At 34.8% G+C, this 25806-nt stretch overlaps 1 protein-coding gene across 2 annotated transcripts in view; it reads left to right on the top strand.

The window, feature by feature from the left end:
* Window positions 1-25806, top strand: part of TNR (tenascin R) — a 690019-nt gene that overhangs the window by 651727 nt on the left and 12486 nt on the right. For both annotated transcript variants that reach the window (XM_003767456.2, XM_031936928.1), the window contains 2 exons: window positions 22315-22466; window positions 24386-24482. In XM_003767456.2, the coding sequence (XP_003767504.1) occupies window positions 22315-22466; window positions 24386-24482 (249 nt within the window). The remainder of the gene's footprint in view (window positions 1-22314; window positions 22467-24385; window positions 24483-25806) is intronic.

The raw sequence follows: 25806 nt of genomic DNA, 5'->3' as shown, positions 1-25806 counted from the left end.
TATTTATTAGATACAAAGTTATAATTTCATCCCAAAAATGCACAAATTTCATTGCTAGCTCTATGAAATATAAGCCTTTAATTCATGTGTTGCTAATGCTACAGCTAGTTGTGGTGAGCATTATGATAATATCATAGAATGTTTCTGTCTTTTGGTGACATCTTGTATCCAGAAAGAGTCTGCAAACTACCAACTAAAAAAAGTCCAGGAGCCATTTAGCTGTTCTTTTTGGGGTAAAGCCTAAATACTCACCATGTGGAAATACATAATATCTGAGGCAGGGCTACAACTAAGGTGGGGTGATTAGGATCTTGTTCTAGAGGGCTGAAATTTAGAAAATGATGATATCACTAATACTCTTTCATCAGAAAAAAAAAAAAAAAAACAGCAATAGCAACAAACAGCAAACAAACAAACCAAAAAAAATTTGAACTTAGTACCTTCCTTTGTGGCCATACCTCAAGTAAGCTTCTCCCCAGCCCAGCTCTGTATTGTCCCTTCCCCACCTCAGCAGTCGCAATCTAGTGTCTTGAGGTAACACAGTTCCACCCTTACTTGGAACAGAGCATATTTCCTGCTGCTTGCCCTTGATACAAAAAAATTGATACTGTAAATGATTGTTATTTACACCATAGTGTGAAGGAGTTTCAGCTATTTTTTTCTGAAATCAGGTCAAAGATGGAGAATATAAAAGCCTAGAGTTCCTGAGGCAAAACTGGGGTAAACATCAAGAAAGGGCAAAGGGCAAAATCTGAGAAGTTATGCCTTCTTTCACTCCCTTGCCTAGGGCTAGAATAGGACACATGGCGATATTTTGTTGGTTTAGAATTATGGGTCTGGGCGTCTAAAAAGGTCAAAGATTTCTGAGTGGTGGATAATGGGGTTTCTGAGTATGGGTTTGATTTTAATGGAGATCTTCTGTACATCCTAAAGCCTTCTGAAACACTGACACAGAAAAAGAGCCAAAAATTGGACCCCAGCAGGGAGAAGGATCCATCACTGGCAGGTCCTACATACATTCCCAGCAGAAAAAAAGATAATTGTTTTAAGCACACTCTTTTTGGCTAGTTTAAGAAATCTGGGTTTTTCTCCAAGAAGAAAAAGAAAAACATATCACAAAAAACTTCTTTTGATCGAAATGTCTTCCCTTTTTGTGTTTCTGCCACACAATGTACAACTATTTCGTTCCTTCCATCATGTTAATAGCTGCCTGTCCTGTTGTCTCTGCTGTTTGCACAAGACTCAGGGGGGAATTATATACAAGTAGTATGGAAGGGAGAAAAAAATATAGATACATTATTTATAATTTACTGTCGCCTGAAATTTCATCCAAGGTCTACTTGTCTTTTAAAGACATGAATATAAATGAGGAAACAAATATTCCCCACAGAGCAACAGAGCTTGGTGAAATGATCATCTTCAAGGCAGTTCCTTTTGTCTGATTTAATGCTATAAGAAGCAAACAAGACTTTCGCTAAAACCTGTCTTAAGAGACTTGTGGAGATGATAAAAATAGGTTATCTTGACCTTCGGGTTAATGAAGACTTTGGGTTGTTAATGTGCCTAGAGATGGGCAAGGATCTCTCTTGCCACCTGCACATAGAGGGCCCTTGGGTCCTTTGTTCACTTAGTGCATGCAGCGATGGCCCAAATGTACTGCTATAATGTGCAGGAGGCCCACTTTAGTGAGGGTTTTTGTTTTTAAAGCTGCAAACAGGGGGGCGGAGCCAAGATGGCAGAGAAGACACACGCGACTTTCTAAGCTCTTCTCTTACCCTCGTTACCAATATTATATCGAGCCTCAAAAATAGTCTTGACTGCTACAATTCGGAAAGATAAGAGCAGAACAACCACCTGCCAAAGAAAATCTGCAGTCTCGCCAAAAAAGGTTGGTTACGGGCCAGGGGAGATCGCAGACGGGAGAGAAATTAGGTTCCGAGGAGAGTCTCAAAACGAGGGTGAAAGCACAGATCTCAGCATTAAGCTGCAGCCCCAACCCTGCAGTAAGGGCTTTTCCTTGGGAGCTGCTGATCCTGCACGGCAGTGAGGACGAGCCGGGTTAGCCTCCAATCTGCACAGTGGGAGCTCGGCTTGGGGCCATAGAGCTTTTTCCAGGGCCGATTTGCATGGGCAGAGACACTGGGGCAGAGTTCCGGGCGGTCTCGGTCATGCGCTCAGCTGCAATACAACAGTCCCACAAGAGGCTCGGCCTGGGCAGTGACACTTTCACCACTTAGTCTCTAGCCTAGGGCAATCGACTAATCCACTCAGCCCACTAAGCCGCTTTGGATAGCTCGAAGCCAGTGCTGAACTCACTCCTGTTGGGGAAGGAAAACTCTCACCCAGAGCACTCATACCTGAGCCGGAAATCGCTTTAAATCTTTCCCTGCTCTGTCAGAGGAAGCTGGTAACCCCTTTGCTCTAGGAGACCACCCTAAAGGCTTTAAACATGAATAAAAAGATGAAAAGAACAATCGACAGCTTCTATGCAGAAAAAGAGCAGGTCTGCAAACCTGAAGAGACTCTCAAACAGCAAAAATGCATCAGACTGTCCTCCTTACATAATGCTCCTCATAGAAGAGACCATTAAAATCTCAAAAGAGAGTTAGAAGATAAATGGGGAAAGGAAAGAGAAGCTCTTATAAGAGAGCAAACAACTTCCTGAAATACGAATTGGAAAAGTTAAAAAATCTACCAGGAAGTGCAAATTGCTGAATTGGAAAAAAAAAATCACAGGAAAGTAAGAATTGTGAATTGGAAAAATAAAGAATTCTACTGAAAGTCAGGATCCGTGAACTGGAAAAAGACAAAGAACACGCAAGAAAGTAGGATCGTGAATTGGAAAAGAAAATAACTCACTAAAAAAAATTAGTGAAATGGAAAAAATTCCACAGACCAAAACAATACATTCAAAAACCCAATTGACATATACAGAAAGAAGTAAAAAGCTAATGAAGAAAAATAATTCTTTAAAAATTAGAACTGAACAAATTGAAACTAATGATGCATTGAGACAGCAAAGAATCAGTCAAGCAAAACCAAAAATGACAAACTGGAAAAACCATGAATTATCTACATTTGCTAAAATGACAGACTTGGAAAATAGATCTAGGAGAGATAATCTGAGGATTATTGACTTTCCAAAAAACTATGATGAAAAAAAGAGCCTAGATACTATTTTACAAGAAATCATCAAAGAGAACTGCCCAGATGTAATAGAATCAGAAGGTAAAATAGGCATTGAAAGAATTCATCGAACACCTTCTGAAAGAAACCCTAAAATAAAAAACACCAAGGAATATTGTGGGCAAAATTTCAGAACTATCAGATAAAGGAAAAATTTTACATAGCAGCCAAAAAAACCATTTAAATACCGAGGTGCCACAATAAGGATCACCCAGGATCTGGCTGCCTCTACATTAAAGGAAAGAAGGGCCTGAATATGATATTCGAAAGGCACAAAGAACTTGGGATGCAGCCAAGAATAAACTACCCAGCTAAGTTGAGCATTTTCTTCCAGGAAGAAGATGGACATTTAATGAAACAAATGAATTCCATTTGTTTCTGAAGAAAACCAGAATTAAACAAAAATTTGATCCCAAGAATAGAACTCAAGAGATGCAGAAAAGGTAAAATAACTTTGAGAATTGTATTTCGTTGTGGATATACAAAAATACATGTAAAATTTGATAGTACTGATATAACATAAAAAAAGGGAAGTAGATATGGAAAAGGGATGATGGCAGAACTAAGGTGGGAAGGAGGGATAAAAAGAGGGAAACCACATCCCACAAAGAGGCTAAGGAAACTTCATCATATCTGAGGGAATTTAGAGAGGGGAGGAACATTGTGAATCTTACCTCATCAGAGTTGGCTCAAAGGAAAAATAATTGACATTTGTTTTAGAGAAAATTCTCTCTCGCCTATTAAAAAACGTGGGAGAGGAAAAGGAAAAGAAAAAGAGTAATAAGGGAAGGAAGGGGAAAGACTCAAAGGGGGAGGGAGGGATTATAAAGAGGATAAGTATCGTGATACAAGAGGGGTATATAAGTTTAAAAGGGGAAAGAGGGTTGGGGAGGCAAGAATAAGTAAAGCACAATCTGGGGTTATTAGGATGGCAGGAAATAAGAATTTAGTAATCTTAACTGTAAATGGAATGGGATGAACTCCCATAAAGAGGAGGCAGATAGCAGACTGGATCAAAAGTCAGAACCTCTACAATATGTTGTTTACAAGAAACACATTTAAAGCAGGGGGATACATATAGAGTAAAGGTAAAAGGCTGAGCAAAATCTATTATGCTTCAAGGTGAAGTCAAAAAGAGGGTAGCCATCCTTATCTCAGATCAAGCAAAAGTAAAAATTGGATCTAATTAAAAGAGATAAGGAAGGAAACTCATCCTGCTAAAGGGCTAGCATAAACAACGAAGCAATATCAATATTAAACATATATGCACCAATGGTATGGCACTCAGCTTCCTAAAGGAGAAGTTAAGAGAGTTGCAAGAAGAATAGACAACAAAACTGTAATAGTAGGAGATCCAACCTTGCACTCTCAGAATTAGACAAATCAAACCACAAAACAAATAAGAAAGAAATTAAAGAAGTAAACAGAATATTAGAAAAATTAGGTATGTTGGATCTTTGAGAAATTGAATGAGATAGAAGGGAATATCACTTTCTTCCTCAGCAGTTCATGGAACGTATTCAAAAATTGACCATATATTAGGACATAAAGATCCTCAACATTAAAATGCAAGAAAGCAGAAATAGTAAATGCTTTCTTTTCAGATCATGATGCAATAAAAACTACATTCAACAAAAAATTAGGGGAAATAGACCAAAAAGTAATTGGAAACTAAACAACTCATCTTAAAGAATGATTGGGTGAAGCAGAAATTATAGATACAATTAATAATTTCACTAAGATAATGACAAATGATGAGACATCATACCAAAATTCATGGATGAGCTTCAAAGCTGTAATAAGAGGGAATTTTATATCCTTAGAGGCTTACTTGAATAAACAGAGAAGAAAAGATTAATGAATTGGGCTTGCAACTAAAAAAACTAAAAAGACCAAATTAAAAACCCCCTAATCAAATACTAAATTGGAAATTCTAAAATTAAAAGGAGAAATTAAAAATATTGAAAGTAAAAATCTATTGAACTAATTAATAAAACTAAGAGTTGGTTCTATGAAAAAGCCAATAAAATAGATAAGCCTTTGGTAAATCTGATTAGAAAAGGAGGAGGAAAATGAAATTAGTAGTCTTAAAAATGAAAAGGAGAACTTTCCACCAAGGAAGAGGATATTAGAGAAATAATAAGGAATTATTTTGCTCAACTTTATGCCAATAAATTTGATAACCTAAGTGAAATGGATGACTACCTCCAAAAATATAGACTTCCCAGACTAACAGAGAGGAAGTAAATTGCTTGAATAGTCCCATTTCAGAAAAAGAAATAGAACAGGCAATTAAACAACTCCCTAAGAAAAAATCCCCAGGACCAGATGGATTTACATGTGAATTTTACCAAACATTTAAAGAACAATTGGCCCCAATGCTATATAAATTATTTGATAAAATAGGGAATGAAGGAGTCCTACCAAATTCCTTCTATGACAGACATGGTACTGATACCTAAACCAGGTAGGCTGAAAACAGAGAAAGAAAATTATAGACCAATCTCTACATGAATATTGATGCTAAAATCTTAAATAAGATATTAGCAAAAGACTACAGAAAATCATCTCCAAGATAATACACTATGATCAAGTAGGATTTATACCAGGAATGCAGGGCTGGTTCAATATTAGAAAACTATCAATATATTGGCCATGTTAATAACCAAATTAATCAAAACCATATGATCATCTCAATAGATGCAGAAAAGCATTTGATAAAATCCAACATCCATTCCTATTAAAAACACTTGAGAGTATAGAATAAATGGACTTTTCCTTAAAATAATCAGCAGCATCTATTTAAAACCATCAGTAAGCATCATATGTAATGGAGACAAACTGCAACCATTCCCAATAAGATCTGAGTGAAACAAGGTTGCCCACTATCACCGTTACTATTTAATATTGTATTAGAAACGCTAGCTATAGCAATAAGAGCTGAGAAAGAGATTAAAGGAATAAGAATAGGCAATGAGGAAGCCAAATTATCACTCTTTGCCGATGACATGATGGTATACTTAGAGAACCCTCAGAGATTCTGCTAAAAGTTATTAGAAATAATCCACAACTTTAGCAAAGTTGCTGGTTATAAAATAAACCCACATAAGTCATCAGCATTCTTATATATCACTAACAAAATCCAACAGTCAGAGTTACAAAGAGAAATTCCATTTAAAGTAACTACTGATAATATAAAATATTTAGGAATCTATCTGTCCAAGGGAAAATCAGAAACTTTATGAGAAAATTACAGACCACTTTTCACACAAATTAAGTCTGATCTAACCAATTGAAAATATTAAATGCTCTTGGATAGGGCGAGCAAATATAATAAAGATGACAATATTACCTAAACTAATCTATTTATTTAGCCTATACCAATCAGACTCCCAAAAACTATTTTAATGACCTAGAAAAATAACAACAAAGTTCATATGGAAAACAAAAGGTCAAGAATTTCAAGGAATTAATGAAAAAAATCAAATGATGGTGGCTTAGCTGTACCAGATCTAAAATTATATTATAGAGCAGCAGTTACCAAAACTATTTGGTATTGGCTAAGAATAGATTAGTTGATCAGTGGAATAGAGTAGGTTCAAGGGATAAAACAGTCAACAAATATAGCAACCTTAGTCTTTGACTAAACCCAAAGATCCCAGCTTTGGGATAAGAACTTACTGTTTGATAAAAATTGCTGGGAAAAATTGGAAACCTAATATGGCGAAACTAGGCATTGATCCATACTTAACGCGTACACCAAGATAAGGCTAAAATGGGTTCATGACCTAGGCATAAAGAATGAAATCATTAATAAATTAGAGGAACATAGGATAGTTTACATCTCAGACCTGTGGAAGGGAAGGTCTTTATGACCAAAGCAGAACTAGAGATCATTACTGACCACAAAATAGAAAATTTTGATTATACCAAACTGAAAAGTTTTGTACAAACAAATCTAATGCAGACAAGATTAGAAGGAAGCAATAAACTGGGAAAATATTTTACAGTCAAAGGTTCTGATAAAGGCCTCATTTCCAAAATATATAGAGAATTAACTCTAATTTATAAAAATCAAGCCATTCTCCAATTGAAAAATGGTCAAAGGATATGAACAGACAATTCTCAGATGAAGAAATTGAAACTATTTCTAGTCATATGAAAAGATGCTCCAAGTCATTATTAATCAGAGAAATGCAAATTAAGACAACTCTAAGATCCACTACACACCTGTCAGATTGGCTAAAATGACAGGAAAAATAATGATGATTGTTGGAGGGGATGGGAAAACTGGGACATTGATTCATTGTTGGTGGAGTTGTGAACGAATCCAACCATTTTGGAGAGTAGTTTGAGCTATGCTCAAAAAGTTATCAAACTGTGCATACCCTTTGATCCAGCAGTGTTACTACTGGGATTATATCCCAAAGAGATTACAAAGAAGGAAAGGGACCTGTATGTGCACGAATGTTTGTGGCAGCCCTTTTGTAGTGGCTAGAAACTGGAAACTGAATGGATGTCCATCAGTTGGAGAATGGCTGAATAAATTGTGGTATATGAAAATTATGGAATATTACTGTTCTGTAAGAAATGACCAACAGGATGATTTCAGAAAGGCCTGGAGAGACTTACACGAACTGATGCTGAGTGAAATGAGCAGGACCAGGAGATCATTATATACTTCAACAACAATACTAGATGATGACCAGTTCTGATGGATCAGGCCATCCTCAGCAACAAGATCAACAAATCTATTTCTAATGGAGCAGTAATGAACTGAACCAGCTTATACCTAGAAAAGAACTCTGGGGATGACTAAAACCATTACATTGAATTCCTAATCCCTATATTTATGCACACCTGCATTTTTGATTTCCTTCACAAGCTAATTGTACAATAATTCAGAGTCTGATTCTTTTTGTACAGCAAAATAATGTTTTGGTCATGTATACTTATTATGTATCTAAGTTATATTTTAATATATTTAACATCTACTGGTCATCCTGCATTTAGGGAGGGGTGGGGGGTAAGAGGTGAAAAATTGGAACAAGAGGTTTGGCAATTGTTAATGCTGTAAAGTTACCCATGTATATATCCTGTAAATAAAAGGCTATTAAATTAAAAAAAAAAAAAAAAAAAAAAAAACTGTGCATACCCTTTGACCCAGCAGTGCTAGTACTGGGCTTATACCCCAAGGAGATACTAAAGAAGGGAAAGGGACCTGTATGTGCCAAAATGTTTGTGGCAGCCCTGTTTGTAGTAGCTAGAAACTGAAATGAAATGATGCCCATCAACTGGAGAATGGCTGAATAAATTGTGGTATATGAATGTTATGGAATATTATTGTTCTGTAAGAAATGACCAACAGGATGAATACAGAGAGACTTGGAGAGACTTACATGAACTGATGCTAAATGAAATGAGCAGAATCAGGAGATCATTATGTACTTCAACAACGATACTGTATGAAGATGTATTCTGATGGAAGTGGATTTCTTTGACAAAAAGACCTAATTCAGTTTCAATTGATCAATGATGGACAGAAACAGCTACACCCAAAGAAAGAACACTGGAAATGAATGTAAACTGTTTGCATTTTTTCTTCCCAGGTTATTTTACCTTCTGAATCCAATTCTTCCTGTGCAACAAGAGAACTGTTTGGTTCTGCACACATATATTGTATCTAGGATATACTGCGACATATTCAACATATATAGGACTGCTTGCCATCTAGGGAAGGGTGGAGGGAGAGGGGAAAATCGGAACAGAAGTGGGTCAAGGGATAATGTTGTAAAAAATTATCCTGGCATGGGTTCTGTCAATAAAAAAGTTATTACAATAAAAAATAAATATAAAAAAAAAAAAAAAAAAAAAAAAAAAGCTGCAAACAATTAAAAAAGTAGAAAACTCTGGGTCTTAGATGGAAAATATCTTGAAAATTCAGGTAGTTAGCAGAACTATCCTAGTCAGGAAAAGTGAGTGTGGAGAGTGACCTCTCAGGGTAAATGATCATTCATTCAACATTATTTCTCTCGGCTTACTGGAAGGGAAAATGAGTTTCTGTTAAAAGGCAAAGGGAAGAAAAAGCATAAGTGTGAGTGGATGGAGGGGTAATGATTTCCTTTCTGCCCTATTGTTGCTGGCTAGTTTCAACAGACTTCATCAAGATAAAGCACTTTTTCCCTTCTCACTCTCAGAAAGGAAGGAGATCTCTCCCACCTTTTTCTCTTAAAATTGAAGGCACTTTTATAGTCTGTTACTCACACATATACAGACAGAGAAATGAACAATATTGAGAAGAATAATTGTGTCAATATGTAAATCCACTCAAAAGTGAGTGACACTCAAATCTGATACCTCCACATTTGTCCAGTATTACTAGGGATTGAATTGTTCCACTTGAGAAAAAAATTCTGGATATTTAAAGTTTCCTTCTCCTTTGCTCAGCAAAACTTCAACAAACATTAACTTTATTCTCTAAAGATTGGTTGAGGAAACTGGGAAATATTCTTTAAAAAGCATTTTGCAATCCTACCACTATATTAATGCTATCAATATTAATTAGATTATTAATTAGATTACATCAGTGACACTATATAAATGCTAGCTATTATTAATTATATTACTTATTAATGATATTCTATTATCAAGCACTACATTAATGCTAGCCATTATTATCGTTAGTTACATTACTCCTGTGATCTTGATTTAAACAATCATAATGTAGATAGCATTTATAAATCACTTTGAATTTATAAACCACTTTTCATATAAGGTCCCACCTGATTTTTACAAACAACCCTGTGAGACAGAAATTATTATCATATCTATTTTAAAGATGAGAAAATTGATTCAGAAATTAAATGACTTTGCCAAAGTAATGCAGCTACTAATATCTGAAGAAGCATTTGAACCTAGATATTCCTGACTATAAGCTCAACATTCAATCCATTCTACATATCAGGGTGTTTCAACTGAGATTTAGTTACTTAATGAAGACAATCACCATCTCTACCTGTGTTAATGGGGAGATATTATTATTAAACAGCTAATTTATCCAAAGTCATGAGTGGAGTAAGGGACTAAGTTGGGAATAAGGTTAGTTTCCTCCCTCCTTTCTTATCTCTCAGATTCACTGCTGTCCTTCCAGCTCCCTCCTGATGTTTTACACAAATCCATTTCTGAGCAATTTTTCCACTTGGTCTTAGAAGAGGAGTAAAGAGGAGGGACTCACGTGGATGGTCAAACATGGAGTCCATTTATTCCAAATTCTCTCAGCCTTATATACCCTCATACCCTTATATAACCATAACACACTGTGTACATGCAGGACCACATAAACAACTTGCTATTGTATATAGATGACTCTTTGCCACTTGGTATAATTCTGCTTTAATTACACACAGGTTGTTACCCCCTGTCTTCTCAGGGAGGCAGAGAGCTCTTAGGGAAGATGGGGAACTGAACCAGACATTGTCAGCAGGTTGCCTCTGGGCTGAAGGGTCGTGTACCTCACCCAGAGTCCTCCCACTATCTGTGGCCCTCTATAAAAATTGGTTTTGCAAACAAAAAGCTTATGTTTCAGGACATTTTCCAACATGAGCTGCTGCTTCTGAACATATTATTTCCTTTATGAATTGAAACTATTGAAAGTAAATATAACAGAAAAGGGGGGAGGATAATGGGGTAAGATCCATCAAAGCAAGATAAAGAAACTGATTAGAAGAGGGAACTCAAAATTTATACTTCAGAATCTTTAGCGTCATAAAGAACACAAAGAACAAATAAACAAGGATATAGACCATTAATCGGGAATAAAATTTCAAGATAGATAAGAAGAAAAGAAAATTAACAAAGAGTCATAGCAAAGAAATTCTTAGAAAAAGGAACAGGAGGAAACAAAAAATAATAAAGTTGAAGAGGATGTGAGAAGATAAAATTTTAAACTAACCACCTAGAGAAGAAAAGAAAGGGCGAAAAAGGGGGAAGAGAAAGATAAATAAAAGAACAAGAAAATAATAATTTAAGTAAAACCACAAAACTAGAGAAAAATATGACAAATGGCAGGTAGGTGGCACCATAGTGCACAGAGCTCTGCACTTGGAATCAGAAAAATTTCTGAGTTCAAACCTGTCCTCACACACTTACTAGCTGTATGACTTTGGGTAAATCACTTAAACTCTGTTTGCCTCAGTTTCCTCATCTGTAAAATAGGATCATAAAAGTGCCTATAGTCTCTGGCATGTGGTAAGTGCTATATAAATATTATTATTAAGTGCGATTCGAGAAAAAGGTAAAGAGGAAGATAATCGGTAGGAAAGAGGTTACATCAAAGTAGATTAACAAAACTAAATGTAAGCTTAAAGTATTATATTTACAAATGAAGGAGTTTAAATATTTTTTTTTAAAATTTAAACCCACCAATATTAAAGGAACAAATAGAGGAAAACACAAAACTAACTTTTTGTAACTTTTCATTTTAATGGGTTTAACAATTCAACAAAAATCAAAAAGAGCAGATGAAAACATCAGAGAATAAAACTCCACAAATTTGTTTATAAGAAATACTCCTAACAAAAAATAGCAGACACACAGAATCAAAATAAAAAACTTGAACAAATTCATGAATCAAAGTAGTATTATGAATTAAAGTAGCAGTCATGTTGTCAAAGCAAAAACAAAAGTTCACAATATTATTCAAGATAAGCAAGAATTATATTAAAGGAACCAATCATAGATAATGAGTCAATATCTGTATTAAATATGAATGTACCAACATCTAAATTCATCAAGTAAAATTTAATTGAAATATGAAAAATGTAATAACACAATAAGAGTAGGGGCTTTAATGTTTCTCCCTCTGAATTTGATCAATTTTAAAAAGAGATAAGGAAAAGTTATATTACAGAGCTGAACAACCCAAGAATTTAGAGCTAAAAAAAAATTGTAGAGCTTTCTAAATGGGACTATTAAAGATAATAGATATCTAGCAGCACCATTTAGTGCTTTTAAGAAAAGAGATCATACATTAAAATATAAGAAAATTACAAATACATAATAAAAGGAAAAAATAATAAATGTGTTCTTTATTCACTATAACGTAATAAATATAGCAACCAATTCAAAGAGCAAAAGCCACAGACTAAGATGAGTAGGGTGAAAAAAATTATAAAAAAAAATTTTAATAACTATGTAAATAGTAATGATGAGATTAAAAACCAATGGATGTAGTCCTCAGACCAAAAATGTGATCTCTAAAAACATATGCTAAGAAAAAGAAAGAAAGAAAAAGAGAAGATTAGTGAAGTAAATATTCCATTTTAAAAATGAGAAAGCCAACAAATAAATGAACATAAAATAACTTGAATAGTAGAAGAGATAGGTAAACTGGAAATCAAAAGAACATAGAACTTATATATAAAACTAAAAGTTGTTCCTTGAAAAGACTAACAAAAATGATTAAAATTATAGCTAATATAAATAAATATAAAAGTTGAAAAAATGAATGGAATAAAAAATGAACATGGTGAAATCATAGGAAATGCAGAAGGATTAAAAAAAAAGCTTCAAAACTTACTATACATAAATAACCACTGAAAAATTCAAAAGAAATACAGATTTATCTAAAAAGTTATAAAATGCCAAAATTAACACAACATCAAATAGAGATATTGATTAATCCAGTATCATAAAAATAAATTGAACTAGCTATAAAGAAATTACAAAAACACTGATGTAAATGGATTTATAATTGGATTTTATCTAACATTTAAAGAGCAATTAATTCTTATACTACACAAATTATTCTCCAAAATTAAGAAAGAAACCCATCTACCAAATTCCTTTATGAAACAAATATAGTCATGATACCTGAACTAGAATGAATACATTTTGACAAAGGCCTTTTCTGCATATATTGATGCAATCAAGTAGTTTTGTAAGTTTTTGGTATTTTATGATGTTAATTGTTTTCCTAATATTAAACTATCCTTACATCTCTCTAATATAAATTCAATTTGACCATAGTTAATATTTTTGTATAATTTACAATAATTTTTAACTTTTATTTAACATATTTGAATTTATATTCATTAATAGTATTGATTCTATTTGCTGATAAGATAATGATTCACTTTTAAGTTCCTAGAGAATCAATGAGGAAATTGAGAAAATTTTACCAATTTCACTAATTTTGCAAATTACAAAATATAGCCACAAAAAGGGGGGTAGGGTATATTTTACCTCTGTCTCTCTTGCTCTTGCTATATAAAATGGACAAGTCACCTAATTTCTCTGAGCCTTAGTTTTTTAATCTATAAAAAAATAGGATGATTATATTATACCCCCTGCCTTCTAGGCTTGCTACAAAGAAATTTAATAAACTTTTTTTAATTTATTAAAACTTTTTTTTTATTTTCAAAATATATGCATAGATAATTTTTAAAATTCACCCTTGCAAAATCTTACATTTCAAATTTTTCCGTCCCTTCTCTCTACCCCCTCTCCTGAACAGTAAGTAATCCAATATAGGTTAAACATGTGCAATTCTTCTATACATATTTTCACAATTACCTTCTGCTCAAGAAAAATCAGATCAAAAAGGACAAAAATGCAAAAGAAAACAAAAAGCAAGCAAACAATAATAAAAAAGCAAAAATACTATATTGTGATCCACACTCAGTTCCCATAGTCCTCTCACTGGGTGCAGATGGCTCTCTTCCTCACACAACCATTAGAACTGGCCTAAATCACCTCATTGTTGAAAAGAGCCAAGTCCATTGGAATTGCTCATCATATAATCTTTTTGTTGATGTTTACAATGTTTTCCTGGTTCTATTCCATTTAACATCAAACTTTATATACCTTAAGGTTCTTGTATATAAATGAAAGTTCATTATTATTCAGTCAATTGACAAAGTATCCTTTTCTATCCATGTGACAAGATGAAGATGTGTGGACTAACTTATCATAGCTAGGATAATATGGAACTAGTTGAATGACCAGAACAAAAAGATCATTCATTACTGGATCTATGTGACTCAGAAGCAAATCTCAAGGGTTAATAATAGCCCAAGACCAATTTTTGGTTCTACATTGTTTATCACTTTCATCAATGACTTGAATGAAGTCAAAAAAGACATGATTATCATATTTGCAGATAACATAAGACTGAGATAAATAGTTATCATTCTGAATAGTAGAGTCAAAATCTAAATAGATTTTAACAGGCTAGAATGAAGGGCCAAATCTAAGAAAATGAAATTTAAAGGTATGTATATAAATCTATAGGATAACTAGGTCATGCTATAATGATCATTAGGGAACTATTATTTGTTGTAAGATTAAATCAATCATACTGAACTAGAGAACTATTAATCACCAGGCTAAACTAGATAACCATTGTCTCATCAATTCCACTTAGTTAGCACCTTGTAAGAATCCTTGTTTCAAGTACAGAGTTCTGACCCATAACAATAGACTGTGATTATTTGTCATTAAAATTAGGTCAATGATACAAGACTGATCTTAATCCCATTTTTAGATACATTGTCATTTAGGACAACTGCAGCAAATGGAGGGACATTTATTTAGAATAGTTGGTTTATACTCAGTATACTGCATATAAGCTGGGACAAACTCAGTCAGAGAGATTCATTTCATATCCCACCTTTATGGTGACTGGAGGCTGGAGTACAAGCTCTCGGAGCCAAGGACAGACTTCAAGACAGAGACCATCGTGGTGGTCCTCCTGCCTCCCCCACAGAAACCAAAACACATTTCGGAGGACCTCTGTAAAAGTTAGCTGAGTCCCAGACAAGGAGACAAGACTTTGACAGAGATAATAAAGAATTTGGAATTTATCCCTGGTTATTCTCATGGTGATTACTCTGCTGAAACAAAGGCTGGTGCAGAGACCTCCAGAAAACCAACCAGAACACTACAGCCTATGATATATTTCAAGTTTTGTTTCTTTTTTTTTTTTTTAAATGTTGTTAGTATATCTACTTTACTAAATACCAACAGTTTTGCAGAATCATAGAACATGCTCTCTAACTAGAGGGCATCTCAGCAAATATGGAGTCTCATCCATTCCTGTCAGCTCCAAATTTCTCCAGTACACCCAAGAAGTGGTCATTCAGCCTTTCCCTGTAAATTTCCAGGGAGGTGGAACCCACTACCACCTTAGGGAGTCCATGACAATGCTTATTACCTCTAATGATTAAAATGTACTTAACATCAGACCTAAGTTTGTCCCAGCAACTTCTACCCATTGCTCTTTTAGAATCCTATAGAAAAAAATCTAAACCTTATTCAGCATGATAGTCCTTCAAATACTTGAAAATGTGCAAATATATATGTATATACACAAATATGTATGTGTGTATATATATGTACATATATATATATATACATATATACACATATATATGCATATATTTGTGACAGAGAGTTGACCTGATTTCTCTGACTTTGAGGAAGTCCCTGGGGAAGAAACCTCTCTCTATCAATGCAAGTTGGAAATTTCTATATACCTTATAGCTTTAGGAAGTTACCTAGACCAGACTAAACTTATTCCACTCATCATCACTTTTCACTGAGAAATTTTTATGCAACTCCAGGTATGTAGGTATATAAAATAGGTATACAAATCAAATATTTATTGATGATAAGTCACAATTTTGCAATCCTACATTCAGTTATGTGATTCTAAATGCCCCTTCTGACTCTTGCCATCTTGCCTCATGTGTTTCCTATGGGTAAACAGCAATTTAAGAAACTTTGGCCTAGACAAGAGCTGATGATGAGTAATTGTGGTATTAGCAGAGAGAAGAGGGTTGAATAGAGATGTAGAAAAGGTGAAATTGGAAGAGAAATGGCGATTTATTAAACATGAAATGAGTTACTATAGTTAAGGATAATGTTTAGATTTCAGACTTGAGTAAATGGAATTATTGTGGTATTATCAATAGAAATAAGTTAGTTACAGATAGAGGAGAGTTTAGGATCAATCATAATGAATTCTACCAATGCATTATTGCTGGAGTTGTGAACTGATCCAAGCATTCTGGAGAGCAAATTTGGAACTATGCTCAAACTGTGTATACCCTTTGATTCAACAAAATCACTACTAGTTCTGTATCCCAAAGAAATTATTAAAAAAAAAAAAAAAAAAGGAAAAAGACCTACATGTACTAAAATATTTTAGTAGCTTTTTCTATGGTGACAAAGAATTGGAAATTGAGAGGATTCCCCTCAATTAGTGAATGGCTGAACAAGTTGTGATATATGAATGTAATGGAATACTATTGTGTTACAAGAAATGAGAAGGCAGATTTCAGAAAAAGCTAGAAAAGTACATGAACTGATGTAAATTGAAGTGAGCAGAATCAGGAGTATGTCGTGCACAATCACTACAACATTGTGTGATGATGAAGTATGAATTACTGAGCTCTTCTCAACTGCAATGATCCAAGACAATTCACCTCCAGAGAAAGAACTGATGGAGTCTGACTACAGATTGAAGCATATTGTTTTCAATCTCTTGATTTTTTGTGTTTTTTTTTTCTCAATTGTAATTACCGCTTAACAAACAAAATCATGGAACAAACTTTAAAGCAATATATTCATAAAGCGGCCAAATTTCATGTTGCTCAAATAAGAATCTTTCTTTGTAACCTAGTGCTCTATATAACTTATTAGCTTCTTAATCTGGTTGAGTACTAGCTGCCTGCTAAGCGTTATACTATGCCCTGAAGCTAATTTCTTTAGCTCCAATTTTAACTAATTATCAATCCTTCTTTAAACTGAGCCATTCCCTCTAAATCTGGAAGATGAATAGTCAATGACTTCCTCTCCTTTCAGTTCTCTTAAAATAAAACTAAATAATAAAATGGTCATTTGACTGTTTGGTCTACTAAAGAAACTTTTTCAACCAGAATGCCAGCTCCAAGGCATAATAACTAGCTTGAGCAGCATCTGATTCTTTAACTACATGGGTGCAGCATTTGTAGAAATTCATTTGAGTTCGATATCTATTTGTTAATCGCTAATGTGGCAAGGTACTGTCCTATAAGACATTGGGATACAAAGAAAAAAAAAAATCCTCAAAGAGATTGCCCTCTATTGGATGAATAAGTCTTCCATAACTATTTGTTGACTCATAAGGCTCATATAATATTTAAGTCAATAAGCATTTATTAACCACCTGAAATGTACTGGATAATGGGATTACAAAAGAAGGTGAAAACAGTCCCTGTCCTCAAGGAGTTTATAATATAATGGTTTACAGTCTAATCTTTAAAGCTTCATAAATTTTCACATGTATAAAAATGAGTTAAAATATTATGATCGATGAGAAATGAATCCTGTGTGTGTATGTTTCAAAACAAAAATGCTTTATGTAATATGAACATATGAATCACTAGACTTGTGAAGGAATAGAGTTTGTCTTAAACTAAAATAATTCTTGCTACTAACAGGGCTTAAAGCATTAAACTTCCCAGGATTAGGAAAAGAGGGCAAGTACTCCATTTTAATTCTATAGAAATGAGAATATAAGATATAAAATAGGACTAGGTGATAATCTGATCTACTCATTGTATTAAAATCATATAAGAGTTTCTCAGGAGCCCTCCTTTAGTTTTTGTTGTTGTTGTTGTTGTTATTTTTTGTTTGGGGCGGGGGGAGGTTCTTGAGGCAACTGGGGCTAAGTGACTTACCCAAGCTTAACATAGCTAGAAGTGTTAAGTGTTTATGGTCAAATTTGAACTCAAGTTCTCCTGACTCAAGGGCCACTATCCCCTGTGCCATCCAGCTGCCCCTTTCCTCTAATTTCTACATCAAATGTGCATTCTAAGTAACAATATCCTTTTGGAAGAACTAAATAATTATTGCATGTGTCCATTTTAACTTCTGTAAAATAGATTTCTGAAGAATTCTATAGCTCTGGTAGTATAGGATTTTAGAGATGCCAAAATTCAAAATTAATTTGAAAATTAAATCCTGGAAGATTTATTCAACTATCTGATTCAAAAAGATCTTGGGTGACTTACCAAGGGTCACATAGCTAATCACTGGGAAATTCAGAATTTGAATCCATTCTTCCTGAAAAGTCAAGAATACCACCCACTGTTCTATGTTGTTGATTTAAGTAAGGTTGATGGGGCAGTGAGGCCCACCCCTTTCATTCATTAGTTTTGAAAAGGGTTGTAAAAAAACTTTTCTATAAAGAAAAAGGATTTTCTGCTTTTTTCATGTGAACAACTTATTTGCTAAAAGGAGCACACAAAAACCTGTATATGAAAAATAAATTTACTTGTAAAAAATTTCTCCAATAAAATGAAAGACAGAGGATGTTAGGAAGACAAGACAGAAAACTACATTTTTGATGAATGAATTAAAAAGGGTAGAGAAATTACTGAGGCTTTAGGATATTGTGATTTTAGCTCTTTTTTCATGTGACTTTTTTTTAGATTTAGAGATTAAACTTACAAAATAGTAATCAAATAATTGTTTAGAAGGTTTTAAAAGGACTCAGTTTCATACATAATAGAAAGGTGAATTTCATTAATTTTACTTGAAGTAAAAGATGACTCACTTTCCACAAGGAGGCTCTGTTTCAAGACATCAGAAGAAATGAAGAAGCCATTAGGAGAGCCAGCTAAAAAGAAAGGCTTCAATAACTGTGCTCAGAGATTACTGATTGGAAGACAAATTTCTCTTCAGATTAGATTTTTTAAAAGTCTGTAAAAACGGTTTCTGGGAAGCATATTGGAAGAAAAGTGAACTCTGATCTAGTTTGGGCTGTTGATCTTCAGTACCAAATAAAGATTAAAAGAGATGATATTCTGAGAGATGCCTACTTGTTAAAACTAGGCATCTCTTGTACTAAATAAGAGTTTTTCTCTCTCCTTTTTAGTACAAGAGGGAGAGATAAAGAAAAAGAAACAGGTTTTTTTATCTGTTTTATTATAAAAAGGGGTTTGGAGATGATCGAACAAAGCAGAATCCTGTTAAGGGAAGAGCTGACTGAATTTGTCTTCATTGTCCAGAGTCATCTGAGTAATTTTGCTCTGAACTTTGATTTACTATAAGAAGAGGGCTAGAGAGATAATCAAATAAAGCAGAATCCTGTTGAGTAAAGAGCTGGCTGAGCTTGTCTACTTTACAGAGAGGCAACTTGAAGAATATTGCTGTTCTCTTTGTCATTACTTGTCAGTTCTTTAACACATTGTCAGAGTCCTATTAAAGACAACTGTGAATTAAAAGAGCTTTTTTTTAAAACTACTTTATCAACTCAAAAGAAAAATGAGATACTTTGCCTAGCAAGAGAGTATTGAAGACCAGAAGGGAAGTTAGGAGAACAGTGGCTTTCTGTGGTATAGATTATTGGTGAAGGAACCAAATTATTCCTTAAAATTGTGAGATTCCCTTGACACATGTAATTCTCCACTCATCTGCCTCCTGGTAGGTTTTTATCATGGTATGCCCACTCTTCCCTATGGATGTTATAGTGGAAGCATATGACCCAGGTTTATATGTAGACCATGTTTATATTATTACTGCATTTTCATTATATTAAATAACTGTGATGACTATTCTTGCCGTTTCCTTATTGTTAAGTAAATGTTTCACATTTAAAATCAAAAGATGCCATGGTGACTGACTTTATATAAATGTACACTCTAAAAGGACATTGGTTGGAGCTCAGAAGCTATAATTAGAAAGAGTAGGAATATATGCATACACACAAGCATGTACACAATAGTTGAACCCACAGTAACATAAGTAAGTTTGAGTCATAAATGTATGGTAGTGGTCATTTTCTAGGAAGGCTACATCTACCAGTGTGAAGGAGTTGAATGAATAAACAAACCAAGAGCAAGAGAAAGTGGTTGTGTTAAAAACAGATTATACCTCTATATGAATTAAATAAATTAATAGAAATGAATAAAACTATTACAGACAAGATTAAAATTTTCCTTCAGAGACAATCTGGTACAATGGTAAATTTCTATAACAATTGTCCATGCCATCCAGTATAATCCCCATTGATAACTAATTAGCCAGCTGTAGTTAATTAGCTTTTAGTTAGGTACATTTACTAAATATATGTGGTACAAATAGTTGTTACAGAAATGCCACCCCCAAATCTAGGGTACTCTCACACAAAGCTCTATATACAGAGCCAATGGGGAAAGAGGATACAAATACAGCATCAAAGCATCCACTCAGAAAATGCACATACAAATGGATAATGTCAATCCCATGAGGTATGTCTGTTGGGCTCCAAGGGTCTTTCTAGAGTCCATAGTGTCACTTTTCTGTGCCTCAAAAGATCATAATCTTTGAAGCAATATATTGAGTTTGTTCTTTCTCAGTTCCAGGCTGATCCATTCTCTCCAATGACAGGGTCACTATGAGAGTGAAGATGGGAGACTGACACTCTGGACTAAATCAACCAGACTTCTGGTGGAAGTATACTTCCTCGAAGTATTCTGAAAGCTTAAATAATGTGATGTTATAACTCTTCTTTTATATACGGAGACCTAGAACCTCATCTCATTTTTTCAGTCAGTTCCAAAATATTTCTAATACATCAACTTCTGATTTCATCCAATAGCCTGAAGCATGTCAACCTTCCCAAATATACACAGACATGTATCATGAAATCACATATCAGACCATATCCACAAAATATACGTCAATAGCATCACATTTTAGAGCTTAATGGAGTCTTCGAGATAGTCAGGTCTAACCCCATTATTTTACAAATGAGAAAACTAAGACCCAGAGAGTTTAAGTAATTTACTGAAGATCACACAAGCAGTAAGTAAGGATCAACCAAGTCTTGTTAACTTCAGCTCTAACATACTTATTCCTACTATGTTACTATACTTGCTACCACTTACTACCATATTATGCTGTCTGTTTTATATATGCCCTTTTATGTGTATATGTGTATCTATACATATAAACAAATATTATATGGATACATATATATACATATAATTATGTATGTATACACTTATTGATATGTAGAAGTGTTAAGCACTCTTAAAACCAAATTGAGCTCCTTGAAATGCCTTATATCATGTAGCTTTTCAAAAAGCTTTACTATAAGAATATTACCAAAAAAAAAAAAAGGCTCTTCTCCCATAAAAAAAAAATTTACCAAGTCTATATTAACTCATAATACTCTACTCACTAGAGGTTTGTCCATTCAGGCACATCTTAGTGGAAGTTTTGTTGTTGTTGTTGTTGTTTTAATAATAGCTTTTAATTTTTCAAAATATACACAAATACAGTTTTCAACATTCACTCTTTTTATATTATTATAGCTTTTTATTTACAAAACATATACATAGGTAATTTTTCAACACTGACCCTTGCAAAACCTTCTGTTCCAACTTTTCCCCTCCTTTCCCCCACCCCCTCCCCTAGATGGCAGGTTGTCCAATACATGTTAAATATGTTAAAGTATATGTTAAATACAATATATTAACATTTACTTTTGCAAAACCTTGTGTTACAAATTTTTATTCCTCCCTCCCTAGCTTCCTCCTGCTCTAGAGAGCAAGTAATTCAATATAGGTTAAACGTGTACAATTCTTCTAAATATATTTCCACATTTATTATACTGTACAAGAAAACTCAGATCAAACGGGAAAAAATGGGAAAGAAAAAAACAAGCAAGCAAACAACAAAGGTGAAAATATTATGTTGTGATCCACATTTAGTCCCCATAGTTCTCTCTCTGAATGCCAATGATTCTATCATAAGTCTGTTGGAATTGTTAGTAATTATTTTCAAGACAATATAGAGTGATAGAAGCCTCAGATTCTTGAAAAGGTGGCCGACAAACTGGTTGCCTGAAATACTTACTGATTTATGATGACCCATCCATAAGTGACCATAATCAGCAGTTTTAAAACTATAAAGCATATTTTGAATGAATTGAATGTAATTTTTCTCACAACACAACTTAGTTAGGTGACGTGTGTGTGTATGTGCACGCATGTGTGGGTGTAGATATATTTTCCCCCCTTTGAAAAGCCACTTTTCTTTTTCTGCTAGAAGGAACTATAAATAACCATTCTTGGGCAATCTCCTTTTCTTCCTATCCAGGCGGTCGGGTGTTCCCTCACCCTCAGGACTGTGCCCAACATTTGATGAATGGAGATACTCTCAGTGGGGTTTATACCATCTCCATCAATGGGGATCTGAGCCAGAAGGTCCAGGTATACTGTGATATGTCAACAGATGGAGGTGGCTGGATTGTAAGTAACTGTATGGGATTTCTCAAAGCCTCTCAACATTCAGTTTTTTTTTTTTTCTTTTACCATACCCTCTTATCCATCGCTACAATTCAACCTCTCCCATTTCTTTAGTTTCCTGGAAACCTCATTTAATAACCTAAACACAAAGAGTCTAAGCAATGTGGAAGCAAGTAAGAAAGAATTAAAAGGGGAGACAAATCAGGATTCTCTACTTTCCTTTCTATTCCTTTCCTAAATATTGTTAATTGAGGAGGAAGAGGAAGAGAAAAAGAACTCCAGAGGAGTTTTGAACATGGAAGGTCCCTGAAAATTTCCTAAAATTCTTGGTGAGAATGAACATGATAGGGGACAGAGATGAGGATGCTGAGTCTTAAATCCTAAATGGCCTTGAAAAATAAAAGAAAGCAAAATTGACTTAATTCCTGGTACTTAACAGGTGAAGTGGTTTTCTAGATGCTTGTAGGCTGAATGATCTCCTGGAGAGGCTCCTTCTCAGTCTTACTGAAAGCAGGTGTTGGGAACAAACCAAACAGAGACATGTGGAGTTGTCTGGATTCAAAATCCTAGTATCCTGCTCCTGTCACTATATCCATCCTTATCGCTATTATAACTTTGAGTCTCATGAAGAATATTTGAGAATTTTCAGGGACCTTGAGACTTCAAATTCAGAATGGCCTCATTTTCTGGTTCTCCTGAGAATTATGCCAGAGATCTGGTCAGTGCAGGGTTGAAAGTAAAATAAATGAGTCCCCACTAATGCTGGGAAAGAATGTAAAATAAACACCTTTGCACTGGTGGTCCTCCATGTATTCTCTTCCTTGTATCATCTATTAAAATCCCAAGTTTCCTTCAAGTCTCTGCTCCAGAGGCCTTCCCTGTTTATCCCCATTTCTTAATGTTTTGCTTTCTGCTATCATTTTGTTTGTTTGTTTTGATTCTACTTGATATGTACTTATCTCTCTATTCATGTTGAATCAGCTCACTTCCCTGAAGCCTGAAGGCAGGGACCACTTTTCTTTAATCACTGTGTCCTGAATGCCAAACACAGTGCCTTGTACAGAGAAGGTTCTTAATAAATATTGGTTAGGTTGAATTTCTTAAAAATTTGAATGCTCCTAATGTCTGACCCCAAATTATCCCTGGGCAGCTGAGGAGTGAGGGATGAGAAGTCCTATATCATGACCTTCTCTCCAACCAATCTCACCTCCCTCTCCACTGACTGCTTATATATAGAGCTAGCCTTTTTGAACTGCTGAGAATGGGTCGTTTTTGAAAAGTTAAATGGTACCTCTGTTCATAACAGCTGCTCTTGGGAGACATTCCCTTTTATATCTCTGACATATGTGTGCCTCCTTCTTAAAGCATAATTGGAAATTGAAATCGAAGCTGATTTATTGGAGGGTAAATGAAATTAGCACTTAAACAGCTTGGAAAGTGAATGATTTGCAGTTACTTTGCCTCCAATATGATGGTGTCAGTCATTAGCTGATGAGAGTTATTCCCTTTCTTTTGGTGAAAAATTCCATTTTAACTACATAAAAAAGTATAGGGCCAGTACCATCTCTTCTAACCATTCTAAATGATTTATGCATACCTGTGTTGTTGTCTACATTCGGAGTGAAAATTATTGCCGATATCATATCCAATCTTATTAGGAAAGTGTAGATATAGAAAGAGAAGGAAAGCATCTATGAAAATAACAGGTCCAATACTGATGTTGAGAGGGAGAGAGAAAAAGAGAGAGAGAGAGAGAGAGAGAGAGAGAGAGAGAGAGAGAGAGAGAGAGAGAGAAGGAGGGAAGAGAAAGAAAAAGGGGAGAGAGAGATATACAGAGACACAGAGAGAATCCAAATCTACCTGATGTTTGCTTAGTACCCACCCATAGTACCCATTCTCATTTCTTCCCCTTGCCTTTTTAGGTGTTCCAGAGACGGCAGAATGGCCTGACAGATTTTTTCCGGAAATGGGCAGATTACCGTGTTGGTTTCGGAAACTTAGAGGATGAGTTTTGGCTGGGTATTGATTCTCCCTGCTTTTCTTTGACATTTTGTCCATCTCTTACTCTCTGTGTTCAAATCAGGTCATGAGGAATGCTCTTTCCACTTACTTGACCTGCCTCCATGTGTCTGTTCAGAAAGTTGACAGCTCCCAAATTGTTCTCTTTACCTTGCACTTTGTTTGGCTTCTCTATTGATCTATTTTTTATCTTGTTGTGTTATTTTCCCCCTTTGTGCTGTCTCTTCCTAGCCTCATCAATAGGATGTTATGTTGATGGGATTTGACATGAGGGAGCTACAAGGGGAGAGAGCTGCCCAGCTGGGGTAAATGCAAAATGAGTTAATGGAGGAAGGGAAGGTCTTTCATCTCCAAGAAGCAAGGCACCAGTCAGCCTTAGGTCACAAGAGAAATGAGTCCAGTCACTTCGCTTAGCTCCAGAGAGAAATGTTATTACCCACTTCAGGAAGGAAATGGGAAAATTAAGAAAGCATTAGAGGTGACTGGCAATTTCCTGGAGGTCCAGGATTGGCAGGAGGTATGGATCAGAACAGAGATGTGTACAAACAAAATCTATGAGGTCAGTTTTGATGCCAAATTAGAATCTGCCCACATATGAAATTTAACAGAAGTTAGACAAGGAGTCTAGAGGAAATTCAACAAACTCTGTCTCTCTTTTAAGTTAGATAATGGAAAATGAACTAGATTTGGAGTCCAAGGAGTTAGGTATGAATACCATTTTAGGAAAATCACTTCATCTCTGTAGGCCTCCATTTGATCAAGGACTAGATGATCTCTAAAGAGTCCTCCAATTCTCAGTCCTTTGACCCCATGACAATTGTTATGGGAATGATGGAATGGCAAGCAATCAGCTAACAAATATTTCTTGGGCATTTGTGACATGCCCAACATAAGTACTATAGAAGCATAGAAAAGATAATTACAAATCAAGAATTATTCATCCAGGAACTGAACAAAAAGAAAGTAAAAGTGGATCTTTGCCCTTCTGCAACATGTAGTCTAGCAAGAAGGGCAAGACAAACACACATAAAACAATGAGAGTTTGATTTAGTTCTGAACAACAGGGTGCTGACTACAGCAGCTCAGCAGGAATTCAATTCAGCAAACATTTATTAAAAACCAATTATGTGCAAGGTATTGCATTAGGCACAGGATAGACAAAAACAAAAATGAAATTTTCCCTGCCTTCACAGCTTTTATTCTATTGGGGTGGTTGGGCTGGGGATGGTGGGAAGGGGAGAGGGGTCGGTGTCTGGGGCCTCTCCTATTCCGTGCTGTTCCATCTCCTCTTCATCCAACACCAGTTATGTGGACACAGACTGCT

The sequence above is a fragment of the Sarcophilus harrisii genome, chromosome 4 (assembly GCF_902635505.1).
Source record: "Sarcophilus harrisii chromosome 4, mSarHar1.11, whole genome shotgun sequence".
Taxonomy (NCBI): Eukaryota; Metazoa; Chordata; class Mammalia; order Dasyuromorphia; family Dasyuridae; genus Sarcophilus; species Sarcophilus harrisii.
The sequence above is the reverse complement of the archived record's forward strand: the minus strand, read 5'-3'. Positions and strand labels throughout refer to the sequence as shown.